The sequence below is a fragment of the Amblyomma americanum genome, chromosome 4 (assembly GCF_052857255.1).
Source record: "Amblyomma americanum isolate KBUSLIRL-KWMA chromosome 4, ASM5285725v1, whole genome shotgun sequence".
NCBI lineage: Eukaryota > Metazoa > Arthropoda > Arachnida > Ixodida > Ixodidae > Amblyomma > Amblyomma americanum.
In genome coordinates, this window is record NC_135500.1 from 58,263,121 (window position 1) to 58,283,218 (window position 20,098).

Sequence of the window (20,098 nt, forward strand, 5' to 3'; positions counted from 1 at the left end):
GTTTATCAGGAGTTTCATTTAGCGAGAGAAGGTTCAGGATTTCGCAATCCGTTCCGCGCTGCTTGTCCCCGACGAGACAGGTGTGCGCGCAGTTGGCAGTCTCCGCGGAAGCGGATCTCAAATGCAAAATCTAGACAATAAAGAGAACGGTACACTATGGGCCCAAACTTTATTGCACAAAAGCAGCAAGCAGTGAACTTTTTTTTCAAAGCACTACTGAAATTAAAAAAAATGTCAATAGTCCACTTATTCCGTGGAAATCAGTGGGAACTGCAATTTATTGGCTTGTGAAAAAGGATTTTATGTTTGCTTGTTTTAGCTCTCGCAATCGTTTTCTTTGGATGGCGCCACCCGTACTAGACAGGCTGCTCACTGTGCAGAATTTTGGGGAGCCATCTTCGTCGCCAGTCCCCGCATGCTGTCGTGTCTGCAACGGCAGCCTACCCTGAAACGGCACGGCACACTATGCCATTCCTATCTATAAATCTCGTCAACCACCCTTCGCTGCACAAGAAACCTTCGATGCCGAGCTGCAGAACAAATTCTTCTGCTTGCGCGTGAATGAGTGGCCTGCTGATCGGAATGTCTTCACTGCGGGCTTTCCGCAGCCAAACCACCAGGCACTTCTCCAGATTTTCGTGGTTGGCCACCCACAGTCGTTTTCTTTGAGGGTCAAAGCGTGATGTCCCGAAAGCCTGCCGCAGCTTATCCTTGTCCTGAAGTATCCTCGTGAGGCTGCTCTTGGGGACAGCATAGTTCGTCGCAAGCGCTGTTTTTGTGAAGCGTCCACTCTCGAAGTCGTTGATTATCTCCACCTTCCTTTCTAATGTAAGGGCATTGTGAGGTCGCTTCTGCGCTGCCATCGGATGCTGACTTTGCAACGAAATGTCGCAGACGACGCTCACAGCGGATGTAAGGCTTAAGCGTAGCTGAACACAACTGCAAGCACACCATGCTAGAAAGCAAGCGATGCGGTTGCAGTGTGCGAGAAAACCGGCGGAAACGTCTAAAGACGGAAATAAAAGAAAAAAAGAGGGGAAAGGGAGAGCAGTGATGCGTACCGTGATGGGGCTATGCGTTCACGTCAAGTTAAAAATTTTGAGCCTATTTTCGGTTCTGTTTATACGGTGGTCGGGAAATTTTTGTTCCGATTAATGAGATTTTTTTTACATTGCCTTAATACAAAACCAACCAACTGTGAGGCGTTTGTTCCATTTAAGCGTTGGTTCCGTTTAACCGACTTCCGTTTATCGAGATTCTACTGTAGTAGCTCTCTAGCTACCAGTGGCTAGCTTAACTTGTGATGAGTTCCACTGGTTGATCCCGAGCAGTTCTTCTTGTTGCACATCAGCACTGATGCTTGTTTCGTGTTTCTCTTGTCGGTCTGGATCGGGTTTGCAAGTTTCACTGGTAGTTTTGGAGCAACTCCCTCTGCAGCAGATTGCTCCTTCTAATGAGTATGGGTATGGAGCCCACTTCCGAAATGGCCATGCCACGTTTGCCTGTTTTTAGAGCGCATTGGGACACATCATTGGTTAAGCATATGTATTTGTTTACATTTCAGACCGTGCGTCGTCGGATTGAGTAGTAATGCTTGTCGCCCCAATTCGGATGGCGGTTGAAGGATCCCAGAGTCCATTGCCAGGAATGATTGCAAAGTGTATGTTAGCGGAGCAGTATTTATTAAAGAAATGTTTCCCGAATCACTTTGCGAATGGTTGAAGATCACCAGCTACGTAGATGCCACAGCATGCAACTATGCACGCATAATGCAGGGCATGCACTCGCTCCTGGTGTTTTAAAAAAACTGATTGCGCGTAGTTGTCTTCGAGCATAGGGCATGGTAAGACTTGGTGCACCTAACATGCTAAGTGCGAGGTGTGACTTAGCTGTGTCCTCATGCGAAAATGTGCAAATGGACTCCAAGGCCGACTTGCAGAACTGGTTGTGCATTAGAGTTCCTGTCGGGCTCCCTGCCGTTATAAGACTGTGTTTCACTGTTCAGTCAGTGTTGTTAATGAAGTTCACTGGTGAACTGCTGAACAAGATAGCCAAGTTTGTGAGCAAAGGAGTTGTAGTGTTGTCGAAACATCATTTTTTATTGATCATGGTCAGTGACCAGTCCTGATTCCTGATCAGATGGCATGTTGTCAAACCATTGACTACACCAATCAGTATTGGTTCACCCTGTGCAAGATTCATTTGCTGTGGCATGCATTCAGCACCTCGCTCCAAGTTCACCATTGGGGTTCGCCATGCAACTTCAGTGGGATGTGCCCTCATGTGTATCTTGTCACATGAAAGTTCTTTCAAAATTTTTTAGCTTGGGAGATGGGGGTGCAGGTCTCACATGAGTGTGGGTCTCACGTCAATAAATATAATATATTACCGGATGCTGAAAAGCAATCGAGTAGACCCTTCAGCCAAAACGGTCTTGTGGGTGGAGCAGTTTGCTGTAAAAGTCCTGCTGACATTTTTGATGACCTCTTGCGTTGTTGATAGGTTTGCAGCTGGTGTGATGCGTGCAACATTGGCACCCAGACAGTGTTGTAGGCGTTACCGAAAAAAAAGTAACTAAATATGTTACTCATTACACTAAAAAAAAGGAATGCGTTTCCGTCCTATGTTAGCTACGAAAAAAGGTAATGCGTTACCGTTAGCGAAAAAAACTACCGCACGTTACTTTGTCGTTATTCCATGGCCATAAATTTTAATCAGTGAGTATTCGCTGCAAGAACTCACGATAACAATTTTATAAGGCTCATAGTTCACATCAAACTTCTAGCCCAAACAACTATTTCAGCTGAAATCCTAATTTAATAAGAATACTTTGCACAAATGTGCAGGAGCTTAGCAATGTTACAGTGGCCTAAAGTTGCCAGTATAGAGTTACATGTGATGGCTTCTAACTCTGTGGTACATGGTGAAGCCATTTTCTGAATGTGACATTAAACACAAAATGATACTTCATCATCAATTCTAACATCACAAAGAAAACATCGCTGAACTGTCAACAAATTTACAGTAATTCTGAAAAATGTGATGTTCCAAAATGCTCGGCATGCTTCCACTCTTTTGAAAGTTGTGTGTGTGAGTGGTTTGCGAAGGGGAGGTTGGTGAAGGCAGGTGTGTGAATGCGTATTCGCGCACATGTTTCGTGCTTTATGGGTATTCTGTCTTTTTCTTTCAGTTGGGTACGTCGTCAAGGGCAGGTGTTTTCTGGCATGCATGCGAGTTGCAACAAGTGTCATCGAGAGCACCTGTACATTTTGTTTATTTGCAACATCACTTCAGGTGCTCCACGCCTCTGTTTTTTAAAGAAGGCGGCGGAGGAGGGACGATTGCAATAAAAAGTAGCTAGTAAGGTAACACCTCACGTTACCGAAAAATGTTAACCTAAGTACCATACCCGTTACAGTTCCAAAATGGTAACGAGTGCATTACTGAGTTACCAAAAAAAGTAACGCGTTACCGGTAACATCGTTACTCGTAACGCGTTACTGCCAACACTGCACACAGATATGACTAGTAGTGTTTGTAGTGAACTCTTGAAGAGCATTGCAGCTGGCGCAGAGCAGAGCTCATTGGAGACCAGCAGGAGAGGCCTAACCTGTGGTGTCGATGACTTTGACATAAGTCGCCTGACTTAATGCTGTGTACGGTTCATGGGGCGTGGCGTGTGTGTTTGCAGGCGGCCAAGAAAAGCCCCCTGCGTTGGCGGCGGACCAAGGGTGCGGACGGCTACCTGTGCCCCTTCGAGGCAGACGCGCTGGCTGAGGATCTGTCCTCATGCGACTCCTCAGCAGCTGACACCTCACTTGACGACTCCTTCTCGTCCTCGGGCGGCCGCGGTGAAAAGGTAACGTACGTTCCACATTTTTCCTGCCCTTTCATGGGCCATCTTGCAAGCACTCAGTGCACAGTGTGTGCACAGTTGTGGGAGGAGCCAAATTGAATATTCTGCTCTTATCGGTGACATGCAGAGTTTTTTTCTATTTTCTAAATAGTTTCCTTCTTAGCGTGTAATAACAGCAAGTCATACTCAATTTCATATAGAAATAGCCAGAAAATTTGCATTTTTGTGCAAAAAGGTTTGTTTCCTCACATGTTGCTCAGAACTGTACTTGATAAGGAAACCACTTACGGGGGCAAAGCTTGGAGAACAGAGCAAAGTGAAAAGGCTGGGTGCCAGCATAGTGAGGGCACAGTGTGCAGTCTGAATGTACCATGCCTCGGAATTCGGGGAGTTAACACGGTCACTCACGGCATGACTGGCAGTGCTCCACTGGGGACCATCGTGCAGTCACCAAGCTGTTCACACGACACAGTGGGACTCTGAAAGCGTTTTTTGTGTGAGAGCCTGTCCTACAATGCGTCATGTCCACACATCTTTTTCTTGTCTCCTGCGCAGTTCAAGAGTCGGTACCAGGCTGTAAGTATAGTGTCAGCATCATGTGTAGTGGTGATTGTCAGGTAGTTCCTGCAGCACCAAACTGCTCTTGGAAAAACCTCTTCATTCACGATACATGGCGCACTGGGCATTACTACTCTGGGTCCCAGTAGTCCTGGCTCAGCATGTCCATAGGTGTCATTCGGTCTTTACCTGACAGTGAGGTATCGGAAGCTTCGGCAGTAGAATGCAGTTTCAGTAAGCAAGCCTTAGAGTAAAGATCTCATGCGTTCTTCTTCTCCACCTCGCTCCTTCGATGAGGTGCTCGTTTATTTGCCGTTGGACGTGATGCTCACAGTCAGACGATGGATGGACAATGAGACATCGTTGAACAGAGGAACATTTATAAAACTTCGGAAACAGCACAGAAAGAAATACACAGAGAAGAAACAGTAGCTTCACACTCGGCTACCAAAGCTGACTCAAGATTTGCACTCGAGCTTAGCGTTCGCTCTCTACGACTTTCCGAACGCTGGGGCCAGTCTGCATCACTGTATGAAGCCTGACCAAGAACCACATAAGAACGTGAAACACATTCCTAAATAGCGCACTCCTAAACTTCTAGAAGCGGGTGGAGGTGCTGAGAGAGAGAGGAGGCGCCGCAGCATGTGTTAAGCTGCATCTCGCTCCTCCTGCCTTCACAGCAGGTTTTCTTGCTGTGCAAGTGGGTGATTTGGAGTCAGACGTTACATTCTACTCCGGAACAGTTCACTCTCTGTCGCAGATCACCATGCCTTGTCCTGCACAGCCTAGACCACGTCTTGTGTTTCACTTTCCAGTTTGTATTTGACGGCACGTCAGCATATTCTGTACCTCTTTCGTGATTCAGAGTGATGCTTTGGACTGACCATGCAATGTTAGGCAGAGAGGCAGTCTGGGGCTGGGTTTTTGTTGAAGCTCATAAAAATATTGCAGCAAAGAAAAAAAATCATGAAAGAACGAGGAACACATGGGATGTTTACAACTAACTAGCCTTTTTACTTTGATAATTATGCTTTCTAGTACACCAGAAGGCCACTGATGGCTCTGTTGACTTGTCTTCGAAAAGTGTCATAGTCTATGTGACAACAGCTGGGAGGGCCTCGTCATAGTCGTTGGCTTAGGGCGACATGGCCACAGGCATTAATTTTTTGCATCACCATCGCAGCTGTTGCATTGCCACCTGAGCTGCACAAGGCTGAGTATGGGCTCTTCTGCCTAGGCTGTAATCCTGGTGGCTTTATGCTGGCTCTGCGACAGCAGCCACGTGCTAGCTAGCTACGGGGAGAACAGTACTGTGACATGTTGTCCACTCCAAGGATGAGCGCATGGTTGGGGTTAACATCAGCTTTACTTCGCTTGCCCCTGCATGTCCGCCTCTGAGAAGCGTATAGTGCATGCTGAACCAGGCATGTGGTGGTCCAGCATAGACAATGAATTCCTTGCAGTTGCACATTAGGCACTGTGCTTTAACACCAAGAGGGAATGATTGCACTTGGCGCCCAGCAGAATGCAGCTGTTCAGGCTAAGGAAGAGCCTCTTATGTCGCTTACCCTGGTGTGTGGGGAGATTCACTCGAAGGAACTAGACTAACTTCATGTTTTATGGGAGGCAATGTGGTGTCAAGAAAAGACTGCAGTATACTATGTAAACGCCTGTAAGGGCCACACCCGTGTGTGGGCTGCACCCTGTTTTCCCAAAGGAAATAGGAAATATAAAAAAAAAAATCTGTGTAAGGGCCGCACCCAACCTTTCTATGACCCACGTGGTAATAGCCTTCGAAATGCACGCTCCATGGCCACCGCGATTAGCTCCGGCTGCGAGCAACGGTGCGCTTGATCGTGGAGGCGACGCATGCGCATAGGAGCTTCCAGGTGCCGCCCACAGATGGTGCCAGAGGCCGCGACTCATGATCGTCATCATAGTCAACTTTTTCCTCCGCCACAAGCTCCTGCTATCCATATCAGCCAGCCTTTTGTGGTTGTCAAAGGCACAGGAGCTGTGGCTTTCGCGTGCTGCTGCCGAGCGTTGCAGTTTTAGCACGATGAGAAAGCACCTTAACAGCTACACGGCTGGGAGTTTGCTGTGGGCAAGCTTGCGCGGGCAGGAAATTCAACGTGGCCAAGTAGTGCGTCCGACGATGGTGCAACTGAAAGGATGCATTGAGGAACTCAGCTGCAAAAAGCGCGCTTTCGGATTTAAGCCGTTCAAGTTGCCCGAACTGGATGAAGAGCAGCTCTGCTATGTGATGGAAGCGCGGAACAACGGCTACGCATTGATAGTGGACATCTTGCGCGACTTCTTGTGGGATGAGCAGGCACCAGAGCACAGCACCAGTCGGAATACTCCGCGAGTGACGATTGAACGTAGCATAAATGCCACTCATTCCCTGATTGGTATGCTCTTACTTTAAAAAAAAATTTCGCACATCACGTGCGTGCGTGGTCCACACCCGTAAAATAGGCCCTGAAATCTGGAAAAATAAGTGCGGCCCTTACACGCGTTAATATGGCATATGGCACAATTGCATTGGAACTGCACTGTCTGTAGGAGAGATTCACTTATTGCTTCTCATGGAGAATTCCAATGGTTGATTGTCATGATGGTTGCATGCTTCAGATGTGATAGTGCAGGTTATGATAAATATCAGATAAATAAATTCACGTAAATAAATCGCGTCACCGCGCCAGTACACACACACAAAATGCACGCACATGCAATGTCCGTCAAACATGCCGTCAACGAAGAAGGCTCTCTCCTTCGGCGCTTGATCATGCTTGTTCCCCCTCCGTTCCTTCCCATAAAGTGACCACCTGGTGATGGCGATGGCTGACACATGTGGCGCCATCTCTGTGAGCAGCTCGGGACTGCTAAGGAAGCAACCCCTTGGGCTTGTCTTTGGCGCCGCCAGACATTCCTCACAAGTCTCCCTCCCTTGAAATGCGAACCAGTAGGGGCAGAGTCAGGCTGCCGCTGATGGTAGACGACAAGTTGGTCGGCATGCGCTGTCATATGGTGGCAAGCTGCAGTAGGGTCCTGCAGCACAAAGTCATTACCTCCCATGCACTTGGCAACGCGGAAGGGTCAGCCGCGTTGTGGGGCAAGCTTGGCCAAGACACCTTTGGCAGCATCACTCAACATGTGACTGTTTAGTAGGATGATGTCGCCTTCTTTAGTTGTGGTGGGTTTACAGTGCTGGTCGTAGTGAGCCTTCTGTACATGATGAGCCACAGCCTGGTGGTCTCTTGTGTAGTCAGGAGCTTGGTGGAGACATTGTTTTTTCTCTTGTGCAAAGGCATGGTAGATTGCCCTGGGGGGTTCAGTGCCATCTTTGCCCCCAGGAGGCTCCCCTGGGGTGATCAGCTTGCGACCACAGCATAGGAGGGCAGGAGCGTACCTAGTGACCACACTTTCGACAGTACGCATGGCGTAAGCGATCTCCGGTATGTGCTGATCCCAGTCCTTGTGATTGGAGCAGTAGACTCGCAAGCATTCTTTTATGTTACTATTGTGATGCTCCACCATTTGGCCTGCAGGATGGTATGGCACTCTGTGGAGACCTTTGGTGCCCCGACATTCGAGGAGCCCTCACCAGAGGGTGCTTACGGAATGGCTTGCTGTTGTCGCTTGAGATGGAGGGAGGGTTGCCGTAATGACAAAACACTTGCATTCCAAGATTTTTTTGCTTGTTGCTGCTCAGAGAGAGGGAATTTTGTGGACTCGTCGGTTGCTACCAACAAGTATGTGTAGCAACGAGGTGTAGCTGCCAGAGGCCCAGTGACATCTACGCTGAGCTCCTCCATGAGGGTGTGGCCCACGGGCTGTTAATGAGACCTTCAGGCTTCTGGCGGCGGGCTTTTGTGCGCTGACAGATCTCGCAGCACCTCACATATTGGGAGATGTCAGCTTGCATACCGAGCCACACAAACCTTGCAGTGATGCACTTGAGCGTCTTGAAAAAACCTGCGTAGGCACTCATAGGGTGATCGTGAGCCGTTTTCGAGCAAGGTGGAGGAGGTGCAATGGTAGCCATGGTACTTTTCCTATTCCCTTTGTGCTGAACCAGGAGACCGATGGTCTCTAGTTTTGTGGTCTCTGACAGCTTGGTCACGAGACGCCGATCTGGGTCAGTGCCTGAGATGTCTGTCCCTTGTAACACGTTTTTCAACTTTGCAAGCTATGGTTCACACAGTTGCTCTGCAACCAGTCTTTCAAATTTACTCAAGAGGCTGGCATCCTCTTCAGTAGCAGCGGCCATTTCTTCAAAACAAACGTGGGCCTCAGGTTCCGGTGCAGTTATGTATGTGATTCAATATGAAGCTACGCGTTTTGCCAGTCAGTTTGGAAAGACTAGCTGCGATTGTGCCAGTTTATTGATCAGTCTCACACCAAGTCTATGCTGCAAATAAGCACTGCATCCCACGGAGCATAGTTACTCCTAATCAGTGACTGGTGTTTGCCGCAGGATTGATCCTTACCTGTTTATTTCTGCCTTTTCCTACTGATCCCTGCACGTTGAAGCAGGAATGTTAGTGGCTGTGGTTGTGTTTTTGTGCCAGTTGACCAAGTTGTATGAGTCCGTGCTTTTGTACATGGGTGGGTGAGTCCCCTCCTATGGTGTGTTAATGTGAGCTTTTTGCACTTCCCATTGCATTTGTCCAGGACCCCAAGATGGCTCAGGAAATTGAGGCCGTGTCCAACGAGATATCTTCATTCATGGTGAGATTCTGTCCACTTGATCGGCAATGGGTCGTTGTTATTTTTTCTGGGGAGAATAGATGCAAACAAAAACTGTTCTGGATGCTTTTATTTGGCCTTCTGCGGGAGACTTTTCCAGCTCCGCACTGTTACAACTGTAGCAAGAAATGAGAAAATTTCGAAAATTAACAGAAGAGGTAACAGAATGTCTTTTCCTACTTAGAAGTTGCTCATATAAGCAGCAAAGAAGCAATTCATCTGAGCTGGGCTGATGGGATGCAGTCTTGGTGGTGCTGGAAAGTTGGCCAAAGAGGAAGCTTTTCCTGTTCCTTGTTTTCTCGCAAACCAGCTGAGACATAGCACTTCCATGACTGGCCACATTGGTCACCCGCCTATCTTGCAGTAGTCAACGCTGTGCATTCCTGTGTTTCAAGTTTGGCGAGCTTCTAAGTATAAACGATAACACTGAGAGACTGGATATGAAAACGTGAATGCATTTTTTGGACGTCTTGAGTTCATCCATTTCTAGTACACTGGGCTAGGGCTAGGTGCTGCGAGTTTTATGTTGCGTTATATTGCAAGATAGCTGTATGAAGATGTTATTTAATTCCTGGATGCCTGTGTGGGCACGCAGGAACCACGCGGTGAGCGGTGAACAACGCAGCGCACATTCAAAGCGCGTTCACCACGAAGCTTGCGGCTTGCTGCCCGTTCATTCGGCGCGGAAGCTATGCTGGCGTTTGTGGCATCGGGTTTGTCAAGAACGATGTGCACTTGAGTCTCACGCGTTTCGGCAAGGCGCCTGGCAGCGCTTCTACGTGGTTTGCCACTCCGCGCGTCCGTTTCCCCATACGTAGCAGAGCGATTTGTCTAACGGGCAAGGCGTCGTACCGAACGGGCGGTGGTGTTCCATGGACTCCCTGGCAGTGCTGCAACACGCTGTCTCGTTCCACTCTTAAAGGCGAAGCTTAAGCATCCTCCAATTTTTTTGCTGCATTCTCAAACATTGAAATACTTTGAGTTGCTATTTGCTTCGAAGTCCGAATCGAATACTGCATTAATCGCTTCAGTAGTGGAAACATACTATTCGCACAACCCTAGAATATAGGCTTATATGTAGCTACAGTCAAACCTGGTTATAACGAATCCGGGTAGAGCGAATTATGCTTTATAACGAACACTCGAAGCTGTCTTAGTATTATTCATGTGAAATGTACTTTCTATCACGAACTGTACATTGTATATAGCGAACATGAGCGTGCGGTCGACGAACACCCACGGGCGCTGCGCGCTGGCTCCCGGGGTGCCTTGATGTGGCTGCTGCTCCTCCGCCTGCTTCCTTCCCCGATACCGCGGCGCGGGTTGGGAAAGAAAAAAAAAATTACTACTAAACACCGTGCTACTAACAGAGTGCGCAGAGAGTGGAGGGGGAAGCAACCAACTAGTCGAGCAGCCCCCGCCTCCTTGCTGGCTTCGCCCCGTTGCTGTGCGGCAACTGTTCACCTTGTGGTCAAGTTACAGGCTGCAGCTCCTGGCCTATCGTGACACCGGACAGAACAGCGTCATAAAAAATAGTCAGTAGAAAAGAGAAAAAGGGTAATGTGACTTTGGCTGCGCATCTCGCCTACCGCTCTCCTCCTCTTTTTTATCCTCCATGTTTTCTTTGTTGACGTTTAGTCTTTCAGTTGGTTTGTTTGCTCGTCGTGCATCGTAGTGTGCTGGTGCTGTCGATTCCAACCGTTGCTGCGTCCCCGTACCTCCTACCTTTGGTGTACTTCGAAGATGGCTATGAAGCAGCGGCAAGCTCTGCCACTTTGCGCCAAAGTGGATATTCTTCGCCGCGTCATGCTTGTCGCAGCCCATTGTGGGATCGCAAGGAGCACGCTGAGCACCATACTCAAAAACAAGGCGGCCATTGAAGCAAACACACGGGAACAACCGACTGCTGATGGCCGTCGCATCCAGAAGCCAGCCTATGATGAACTTGAAAAAGTCTTGCACAAATGGTTTGTGGATATGCGTGCGCGGAACCTACCCATCAGTGGCCCCATGCTTCAGCAGAAGGCGAAAGATTTCGCGTGCATTTTGAACATCGAAGGATTTGCGGGGGGCAGTGGATGGCTGCAGAGGTTTAAGGACCGGTATGGTATCACTGGAAAGGTCATTGCCGGAGAGAGGCAGAAAGTTAACACGGACAATGCCAACAAGTGGATTGAGGAGATGTGGCACAAGGTCACAAAGAAGTACGAACCGTGCTACATATTCAACACGGAAGAGACCGCTTTGTTCTGGCAGATGCTGCCGAGCAGAACTTTGGTGCTTAAAAATGAGAACTGCCACGGCAGCAAAATGAACAAAGCACGCGTGACAGTGCTCCTTACGGCAAACATGGACGGCTATTCGAAGTTGCGCCCACTTGTCATTGGGAAATTCAAGTCACCCATGTGCCTTCGAGGGCGCACTTCGCTCCAGTCACCTACCACTCGAACCGCAAAGCCTGGATGACAAGGGAATTGTTTGAGGCATGGCTGCGTGATTGGGACGAATAGCTTGCACTGAGCGGACGTAAGGTCTACTTGTGATGCCGCATCATTGCGGCATCACACTCTGAAACATTGATCTTTGTTTTCTGCCGCCGAATGCAACTGCAGTGTTGCAACCACTGGACCAAGGTATTATCTGTGCATTCCAGATGGGATACCGGAAATGCGTTGTTGAGCGGCTGCTGCTGAAGATCTGAAGATCAATCTTCAGGGCGCGATCCAGATGATCAGCCGTGCCTGGCAGGACGTAACAGGCGGCACAATTAGGAACATTTTTCGGCATGAGGACTGTGCCAGGCGGCTGCAAAAGCCGCAATGCAACTGAAGACGATGGCGACACTGCCACTCCTTGGGGAGAACTTGCCCGCGTTCCTGACAGTGTGGCCCAAGATGTCTGCTTCGAAGAATTTGCGATGGTTGATGACGAGGTAGCAATGGCGGCATGCCCACTGGATGCAGAAATTGTTGCTGATGTGCTGGTGTCTGGCGACAATGAGAACAAGGAGCCGCCGCCGCGGGAAGATGATCACCCTCGCCCTACTTTTTATGAAGCACTTACCGCAGCAGACTTGCTACGGCGCTACTGTGCCGACATACAAGCTAGCGGACTTAAATTGATTGACAGTTTATCACGTATTGAGAATGTAATTCACGTTGATGTTACTATGCGCACTGTGCAAGCCGAGAACACCGCCTACTGCAAGTAAGTGCAGATTGCTGTGCAATAAATTGCTTTCGGAGCAGATATGCGTGCTGAGTGGCATGGCATTACTTTTGTTAGTGCATTTTTGCTCGACTTCACAATATCCTGTATAACGAACTAGATACTGAAATTCGTTAAAACTGGATTTGGATAGAACGAAATAGTTGATATATAGAACAAAGTCCAGAAAATCATGCTGTTTGTTATAACCGGGTTCGACTGTACCCACGATACAGATATAGAGAAGACAGCAGCTACAACTAACTGAATTTCATCGCAGCACTGCCGTGGAGGCCAGAACAGAATATTGCGGGTTGCATCTGCCTTTGTGACCATGTCAGGCACCTCTGAATCCTCAGCGGCGCACTGGTATTGTGGGCAGCTGTGCTAGTGGCTAGCAGTGCAGCTTGGCTGGACTGGCCGTCTCTCGCTGTGTCTCCATCCTCCATTTCCCCCCTCCCTTTCAGAAACTGCAGGAGGTGAAGAACCTGGACAAGCTGGCGTCAACCAACATCTAGGGACACCAGGCACCGTTCGGATCCTGCCCATACCAAAGCACATCATTGCCTTTATATAATATATACATATATATGCACATGCACACCATGCGTAGTGAGATACACCTATTTTTGTTGCCATTTATAACTGTACGAGTATTGCTGGCAGAGTGGAGCGAGGAAGGTCACTCAGAAACGAGAGTTACACGAACACGGGGGCCAGAGTGATTTATATACCGTTGACAGGTCAGGTTTGGCTGCAAGTGTATGTGTGTGCACATTGCATCAGAACTTGGCTGTTGCTAGACGAGGCGTTGTGTAGTGCTAGCACTTGCCAGGGTGGCACTCCACGTTGCCCTGTCACAAATGCTGAAAATCAACCGTGGCTATTGTAGGTGCTTGCATAGGACTGCCGGTCCTATGCTACACAGCCTTGACAGAGACTTTTCCGGCCATCTGTTCCCGAGTGTAAATCGAAAGCACCCTCGCTTGGTATATTTCATTGTAAGGCATTGCTTCGAGGCACCCACGTTACCTCTGGAGAGAAGTCTGGCACCGCAGTGCTCGATGCTCAGTGTCTGTGAGGCAAAGCTGAGCCTAGGCATTTTAACAGAAGCAGCGACGCCTGACACTGACTGGGTTTCCCGAGGCACTGTCGCACGGCTGGGCTCGGCATTCACCTATGCAGCTACCATCGTTCGGCCTTCTGCCTCTCCTGGACAGTGCCCGTTGTGCCCAGGAGTGGCTGCAGAGAATGGTGTCTTAGTCATGGCACCAATGCCACTCTTTCTACCCACAATACAACTCTGGCACGTGGCTTCAGACACGAGACCTCTGGCCGTGCTCTCTTTTCTTGTCTAGGACATTGTATATGGCATCCTGCATTGCCGTTTTGCCCCTGTCTTGTCAGGTTCAGGCATTGCAGGCACTGTCACCTTCACTTCTGCAGGTTTCTGTCAAGAGTCTGGGCATTAGAGGAACTTGCGAGACCCTTTACGTTGTACTTTGCAAAACACCTCTGTGCTTCCACTTGCGAATGCTGCCGAGCAGGGGACTAGTGGAAACAGTTCCTGGCAGCCATTTTAACGCTCTTCCTTTGTTCATTGTCTTCTGCCTTGCGGTTCAGTGTGTTTTTGCAGCTGACCTAAGTGTTCACTTTCACACTTTGGTGTGGAGAAAAGCTGCAAAGCGGGGCCACTGAAAGCTGACAATTGAGAACTCCAGTCATACTTCTCTTTCTGTCCTGTGAAATTGCTGTGCAGTCCATTGAAGGTTGTGAACAAAATCAACTTTTATGATGGCCTAATTACCTTTCTACTGCGCTAGGCATGTGGAACTGAGGTTGAGCCATGTCTGGCTTGCTCACCGAGTTCACGGCTACCACGTGTTTGGTGTGGGACCGACGACCTGTCGCAGTAAGGTGCTAATAACTTAAGTCAAATAGTATTGCTGTAGCTATCAGTGAAGTCACTAAACAGCTTGTAGTTGCCTGTGCTCAGAAAAAGCACTAAGTTTTGTTCACAAAGAATTCATGGGAAATTGTAAGAACAGGAAAAATATTAAAACCAATGTGCTTCTAATCCTTTGGGAAAGTTGACATCGCATTTTAGAAACATGCTGCAGTTATGCTCACTTGGTATAATTACTCCTTACTGAAGATGGTTACTTGTAGCATGCATACTCATGTTTTTATCAGTGCACGTGTAACTCGGAGAGCATGCCTGTTTCTAGTAAATACCATATTCCCTGACGCATGGATGAATGCAGTCATTATGTGAACAAAAGTGAGGTAAAAGATGTCCTGGTAGAACTGCTTTGGTTTCACTTTCTTTGCCACTCCAGCAGTGGTTAATAGTAGCAGCTCTGCAAATTTGTTGAAGAAGCGTTTCAGTGTTTCAAAAGAAAATGTGGGAAAGACTTAAACCAGTGATCAGTTACAATGTGAGTGATAGCTTTCTAACAAAACTAACTGGCAAATTGCACCGACTTCAGTCATTGTGGCAGTTAGCGTTTAGCCTGGTAGCATTTTTTTGTCCTACTTAAGGTGCTACACATCCTGCCAGGTATGTTGTTGTAGAGTAATAGCCATACTTTACTGCCCATGTTCTCTTACAAGGTGTCGTTCACTGAAGACCTGTAACAAATGCGGGGTGCTTCCCATCGTTTTCTGCTTGCTGCCATCTATTAGATTCAAATGCAGCACTACACAATTCAATGCTAGCAGAGCTAGTACAAACCCTTCTCCAGAACTGAGCTTTGGTGTGTGCTGCTTAAAACTCTTAGTCGGCAAAATTACGAAGCTGTCAGAAACGGAAGCTCCAAGTAAATTAAAGGTCGTCATTGTACCTCTTCGGTTTAAAAAAACTGCTATTGAAAGGAAAATTTCTGTAGAATACCAAAAATATTAACAGGAGCAAATGCCAGTGTAGGTAAAAGAGCGACAGTACTTTGATGAGGTTTTATAGGGTTTTATAATTTGGGAAGTCGGCCATCACTGTTACCTAGATGCTGCATGTTAAGAATTTCTTTGGAAGAAATGGACAGTTCACTTCTGTGTATATTTTTTCACAATAGGGTGACTTCAACAGGCATGGCATTATTCACGGTGGCTTTGAAGGCAGCCACGAAAAAGAAACAGAGTTTGTTAGAGACACTGCTGTGCAAGTGCCTATATGCACTCCGATGTAAGTTGCAAGTTGCATCTGTCCGCATGCAACCTTTTCATCATCATGGCAGGCAACAATAACTTTTGCGCTGTATCAGTTGTGATGCCAGCCATCTGTGCACCTTCTTGTCCCCCCCCCCCCGGAGTCCAAAATGTGGCTGCATAGTGCAAAGACGTGTGCTGGAAGCTTTTTGAGCTACTGCTGCTCACTTCAGTGCCTTCTTGAGAATCATATTTTTGTACGTTTTTACAGCCACTCTTTTGGTCAATCAGTGGCCATTTTGAAGCTGCACTCGTAGAAGTGATGTGCCTTTGCGCTGTGTGTGTAATGACTGGGCTCAGATGGCGGTTCTTGTGAATTTTATAATGTGTACACATGTTTCATCACACTTTTTATTGCAGCTATGTGTACATGTCATGAGTGGCGCAGCTTGAATTGGTGTAGTTGCTCAACTTGAAAACAAAATTCACCGCACATGAACGCAGGACATGGGAAGAGTAGACAGCGCTTGTATTGTCTACGCTTCCTGTGTCCTTCGTCCCTGTGCGCCGATTGTTTTCAGGATGAACTACATCCGGCTAGCCCAACTGATCATTCTTCTGCTCAAGGTAGTCACAAAGCTTAATTGCCACTGTCTGTATTATCTGTTGGCGCAGTGTTTATGCTTACCAGCTCTGAGGTCCAAAAGCACTGTATGGTGTCTCCACCCTTGTCACACCACTTTTTGAGTCTATTGCAAAAAGCATAGAAAACAGCAAGGATGAAATAGGAATACAACAGGATACGCATTACTCACAACTAAATTTTATTGAAGAGGATGTGTAGAGACATGCTACTGTAGAATACTGGTAAGTTGTCAGTCAGATATAGCGAAGCAAAAGTGTGGTCCCATTTCACCTTCCATAAACAACCAAACATTTGTTTTTCGTTTATAGTGAAGACATCTTTAATAAAGGAAGGAATGATAACATCGCGGTAAGCGTGCAGTCTAGGACATCTCGGAGCAACAAACAGCTAACAGTATAATTGCAATGCCAACAGTCTGAGGCAAACAGATGCCGAATGCAATAAAATGGCATTCTTTGAGATGGCTTAATCATGTGGTAGTTAAGCTGCGAGCAGAAGCAACCTTTTTGAAGGCCTTGGGGCCGTGAGATAAAGTGGGCAGCTCGCAAGGGAAAATATAGAAAGTCAAGCTGGCTATGAACGTGGAAAAAGAAGTGAAAACAGTCAAAGCGCAGTGAGGTGTAGGGAAGGGGGAAAATGTGCGAACGTTCACAGCACCGGCCAACGTGAAGCACGAGGCAGTGGCACCAAGGTGCGGAGGTGTGGTGGCACTGCGTTCACGGATTTACCATGCTTGATTGTGTCGCGCATGTTTCAGAACTATTGCCTCTTAATTGACACGCTGCGGAAGGCGATGGCATTTTCACGCGACAGTTTGATTTCCATATGGAATCAAAATCGCGTTATATTCATAGCCACACTGTATTTGTATAAATGCGCCACCTCCACAAGATTTAGACAAAATCGAAAGCATGATACCATAAAATGTGATAACTGAAAATAAATCTGCACATAATAGCATGACTTCAGCAGGTTGGAAGATATCTCCAAGTTTTTCATTTCTAAACCAAAACTGTGTTTAATAAGAGGCCAGTTAATTGCCAGACAGCATCGATCCTCAGAGCCGTGCCATCGCCAACAGCTGATATATAGTGAAGACAATGATGTAAAGATTTCGGCTGGACTGAGTTACTTTACTATAGAGCGGTCCTATGTATGTCTCTACTATACTGCAATATATATGCGTGTGTACTGTAGGGAGTGTGTTGGTGCACCGAGTATATGGAGACGACATGCCACGCAGCATGGCTCAAATCCAGCAGCTGCAGTCAGGTGTCGCATCCTCCAGCGCACAGTGGAGAACTAGAGCATTGTAGACATTCTTTCTATGGTGCATGAAATGACCCAAGTGTTGCTATATGAGTAGCCAGGTTACTTGGGAGTTTGTCATGGTGCAAATTCAAGACAGTCATCACCTTGGGCATTTTTTCTTAGTGGGATGTTGTGCTTGTGGTTTTTGTTGTGGGAGGTGTCAATATCAATGAAGCTGCATGTGCTATGTGCAGCATTCTTGTGTGCTGAATGAGAATCCTGTGTGACTGTCAGGTGGTCTTTCTCTTCCATGCAAGTTCTGCGGCTCATCTAATCAACCGGCCACAGTGCTGTTCAGCATAGATTAATCTGCGGTGTGCCAAAAACGTTCTTAGGCTGACTGCAATAATGACAGCATGATGTGCACAGGTATTATTGCTTTGTGATGAACAGCAGCATTTTCTTTGGTATGCAAGGAGCACTGCAGGCTGGCCTCTGGCAGCCATCATTTGTGTTCATCGGTTTCTGTGTTTTGTTGAGTCTCGTGCCACTGCACACCACCGTACCACTGAATTTTTCAATGCAGTAGGGGCAAAAGTGAAATGTGCAGTGGAACCGTGAAAAAAAAAATGATTCACAGCGTTCACAACAGGTGTGGTTGGTCTCTGTGAGGAGACAGGCACAAGGCATTTCACTGAGCAGTTCACAGGGAATAATATAACTCCAAAAAAATGCATTCGCAGAGATGCCCCAGAAATGTGACTTCTCCAGCTTCCCTTTTGGCAGAAGAGAAGTTAATATTATTTGTGCATGTATGCTAATGCTTTTAGCTGCTCTAATTAGAAAACTGCAGTATAAAGATATTTCAGTGTAGGATGCTTTTTCACGAAAGATTGTTGCACCAAAAGAGTGTGGTCGTCTTATATAGCAGCTTCTGACTGCTCCACTATGCAACCATTTCCGTTATCAGTAATAAAAGAAGTGATTGCTTTTACAGACATAATGAGTTCCTGGCGCTCACCCGTCTGCATTTTTTCTGCTTTCGTGTTCCCCAGTGGGGATGTGCTGGGCTGTGGCTGTATACACATACCCGAAGACACGAAATTGTCTGTTAGCAGCTACAGATTATATTTATGTGTTTGTAGACGGCAGTATGTGTAACAAATGATAGGAACACGACTATTTAATCGTCGCAATTCTCCGTATGTGGTAACGAGCGAAGTTCTGCTGATGCCGTGAATGCGTCGTTACCCATATCAAGCAAGCTATTCTACGACCCCGAACATTGAGGTGAAAAAAGAAGCCGCTGGTGCGATCAATGCCACAGGAAAGTTTTCAGATACCTGTACATAAGGAATGTTGGCACGAAATGGAGAAAGCGAACTAGAAAATTGACAAGCAAATATCTGGACAGCAGTAGGGAGGAGGGGGCGGGGGGGGGGGGGGGCGGGGGGGCAAATCAGCAGTTATCAGTTAAGAAAAAGGTTAAAGAAACATGGAGAGCTTTGTGGAAAACAGGGATGTTGACCAAATCAGCACTGGGAACATACAGGAAATTGCCAAAGAAAATGTCTGTGATAATTGTAGGGGAAGCTCTTTGTTGTTTGAGGCCAGGACTGGAGTTTTGCGGACTAAGACATATAGAGTCAGGTACCACGATATAGACCCGTTGTGCGTTGCGTGCGGAGAGGAGGAAACGGCTGGACACTTGATACTTTTCTGTAAAGGGCTTCAACCTACAGTGGAAAGCAGCGGGGCTGATTTTTTCAAGGCATTGGGGTTTAAGGACAGTGAAGGGAAAGTAGATTTTAGGCGGGGAGAAGTAACCAAGCAAAGGTTATCTGATTGGTGGCTAAAATTAAGACGAGTAATATTTCACAAGTTATGGCTAACTGGATTGAACCGCCGCCCGATTTAAAGGGTTCAGCCATTCATCCATCCATCCACACGCGTTAACGCCCGAGACAGTTCCAGGGGGACATCACTACGCGGAATTAAAAATTTCCCGCCGCAGAAAACTATGGGTGCCTTATCTCACAGCTGTGATGCTCGACAGCCGCATGACACCAGGACTCCATGTACGCGAAAACTCACGCGAGGGGGACGGAGACAGCTGGCGTTCGCTCCCTCGCTTGTGGGCATGCTCGACAGCCGCATGACACCAGGACTCCATGTACGCGAAAACTCACGCGAGGGGGACGGAGACAGCTGGCGTTCGCTCCCTCGCTTGTGGGCAACCTCCGTGCAAGCGAAGGCGGCAGGCGACGCGAACCCTAGACGTGCGCAGCGGACTTCGTGCTTAGCGCACTCAAGCTACGCCCGTAACCTCTCTCTTTTGTGAGTGTGCCTCATAGTCAGGGCCAAAGGAATATTTCCTCTACGGCAGCGGTGAGCATTCCTGCTCATCCCTGGAGTAGCAGCCAGCATAGAATTAAGCACCGCGACGAACTCACCTGAATTTGGTAGGATTTCGTGAGGGGTATCCGCAAACTTGGCTTTTCCCATCGTGGGTACTCTTGACAAAACCCTGCCACCAACTCTAGCACAGGCTTGCTCCCGCTGCTCTTTCGATGCATGCCGCAGTGCGTTACGATCGCCAGAACGGCTGAGAAAAGCCCAGGGCACGTAATTGCACGCTCGGCGCCTGTTGCCACGAGCGAGGGAAGTATTCGTGCGAAGTTTTG

General features: G+C 47.7%; 1 protein-coding gene across 3 annotated transcripts in view; it reads left to right on the plus strand.

Moving 5' to 3' along the window:
- Liprin-beta (liprin-beta 1) overlaps nucleotides 1-18,773 on the plus strand; it is an 85,189-nt gene extending 66,416 nt beyond the window's left edge. For 2 of the 3 annotated variants that reach the window (XM_077661003.1, XM_077661004.1), the window contains exons 16-18: nucleotides 3,692-3,859; nucleotides 9,092-9,148; nucleotides 12,841-18,773. In XM_077661003.1, the coding sequence (XP_077517129.1) occupies nucleotides 3,692-3,859; nucleotides 9,092-9,148; nucleotides 12,841-12,891 (276 nt within the window). In that variant the 3' untranslated portion in view covers nucleotides 12,892-18,773. The remainder of the gene's footprint in view (nucleotides 1-3,691; nucleotides 3,860-9,091; nucleotides 9,149-12,840) is intronic. The other variant, XM_077661005.1, reaches the window with a different exon arrangement.
- The last annotated feature ends 1,325 nt before the right edge of the window (nucleotides 18,774-20,098 follow it).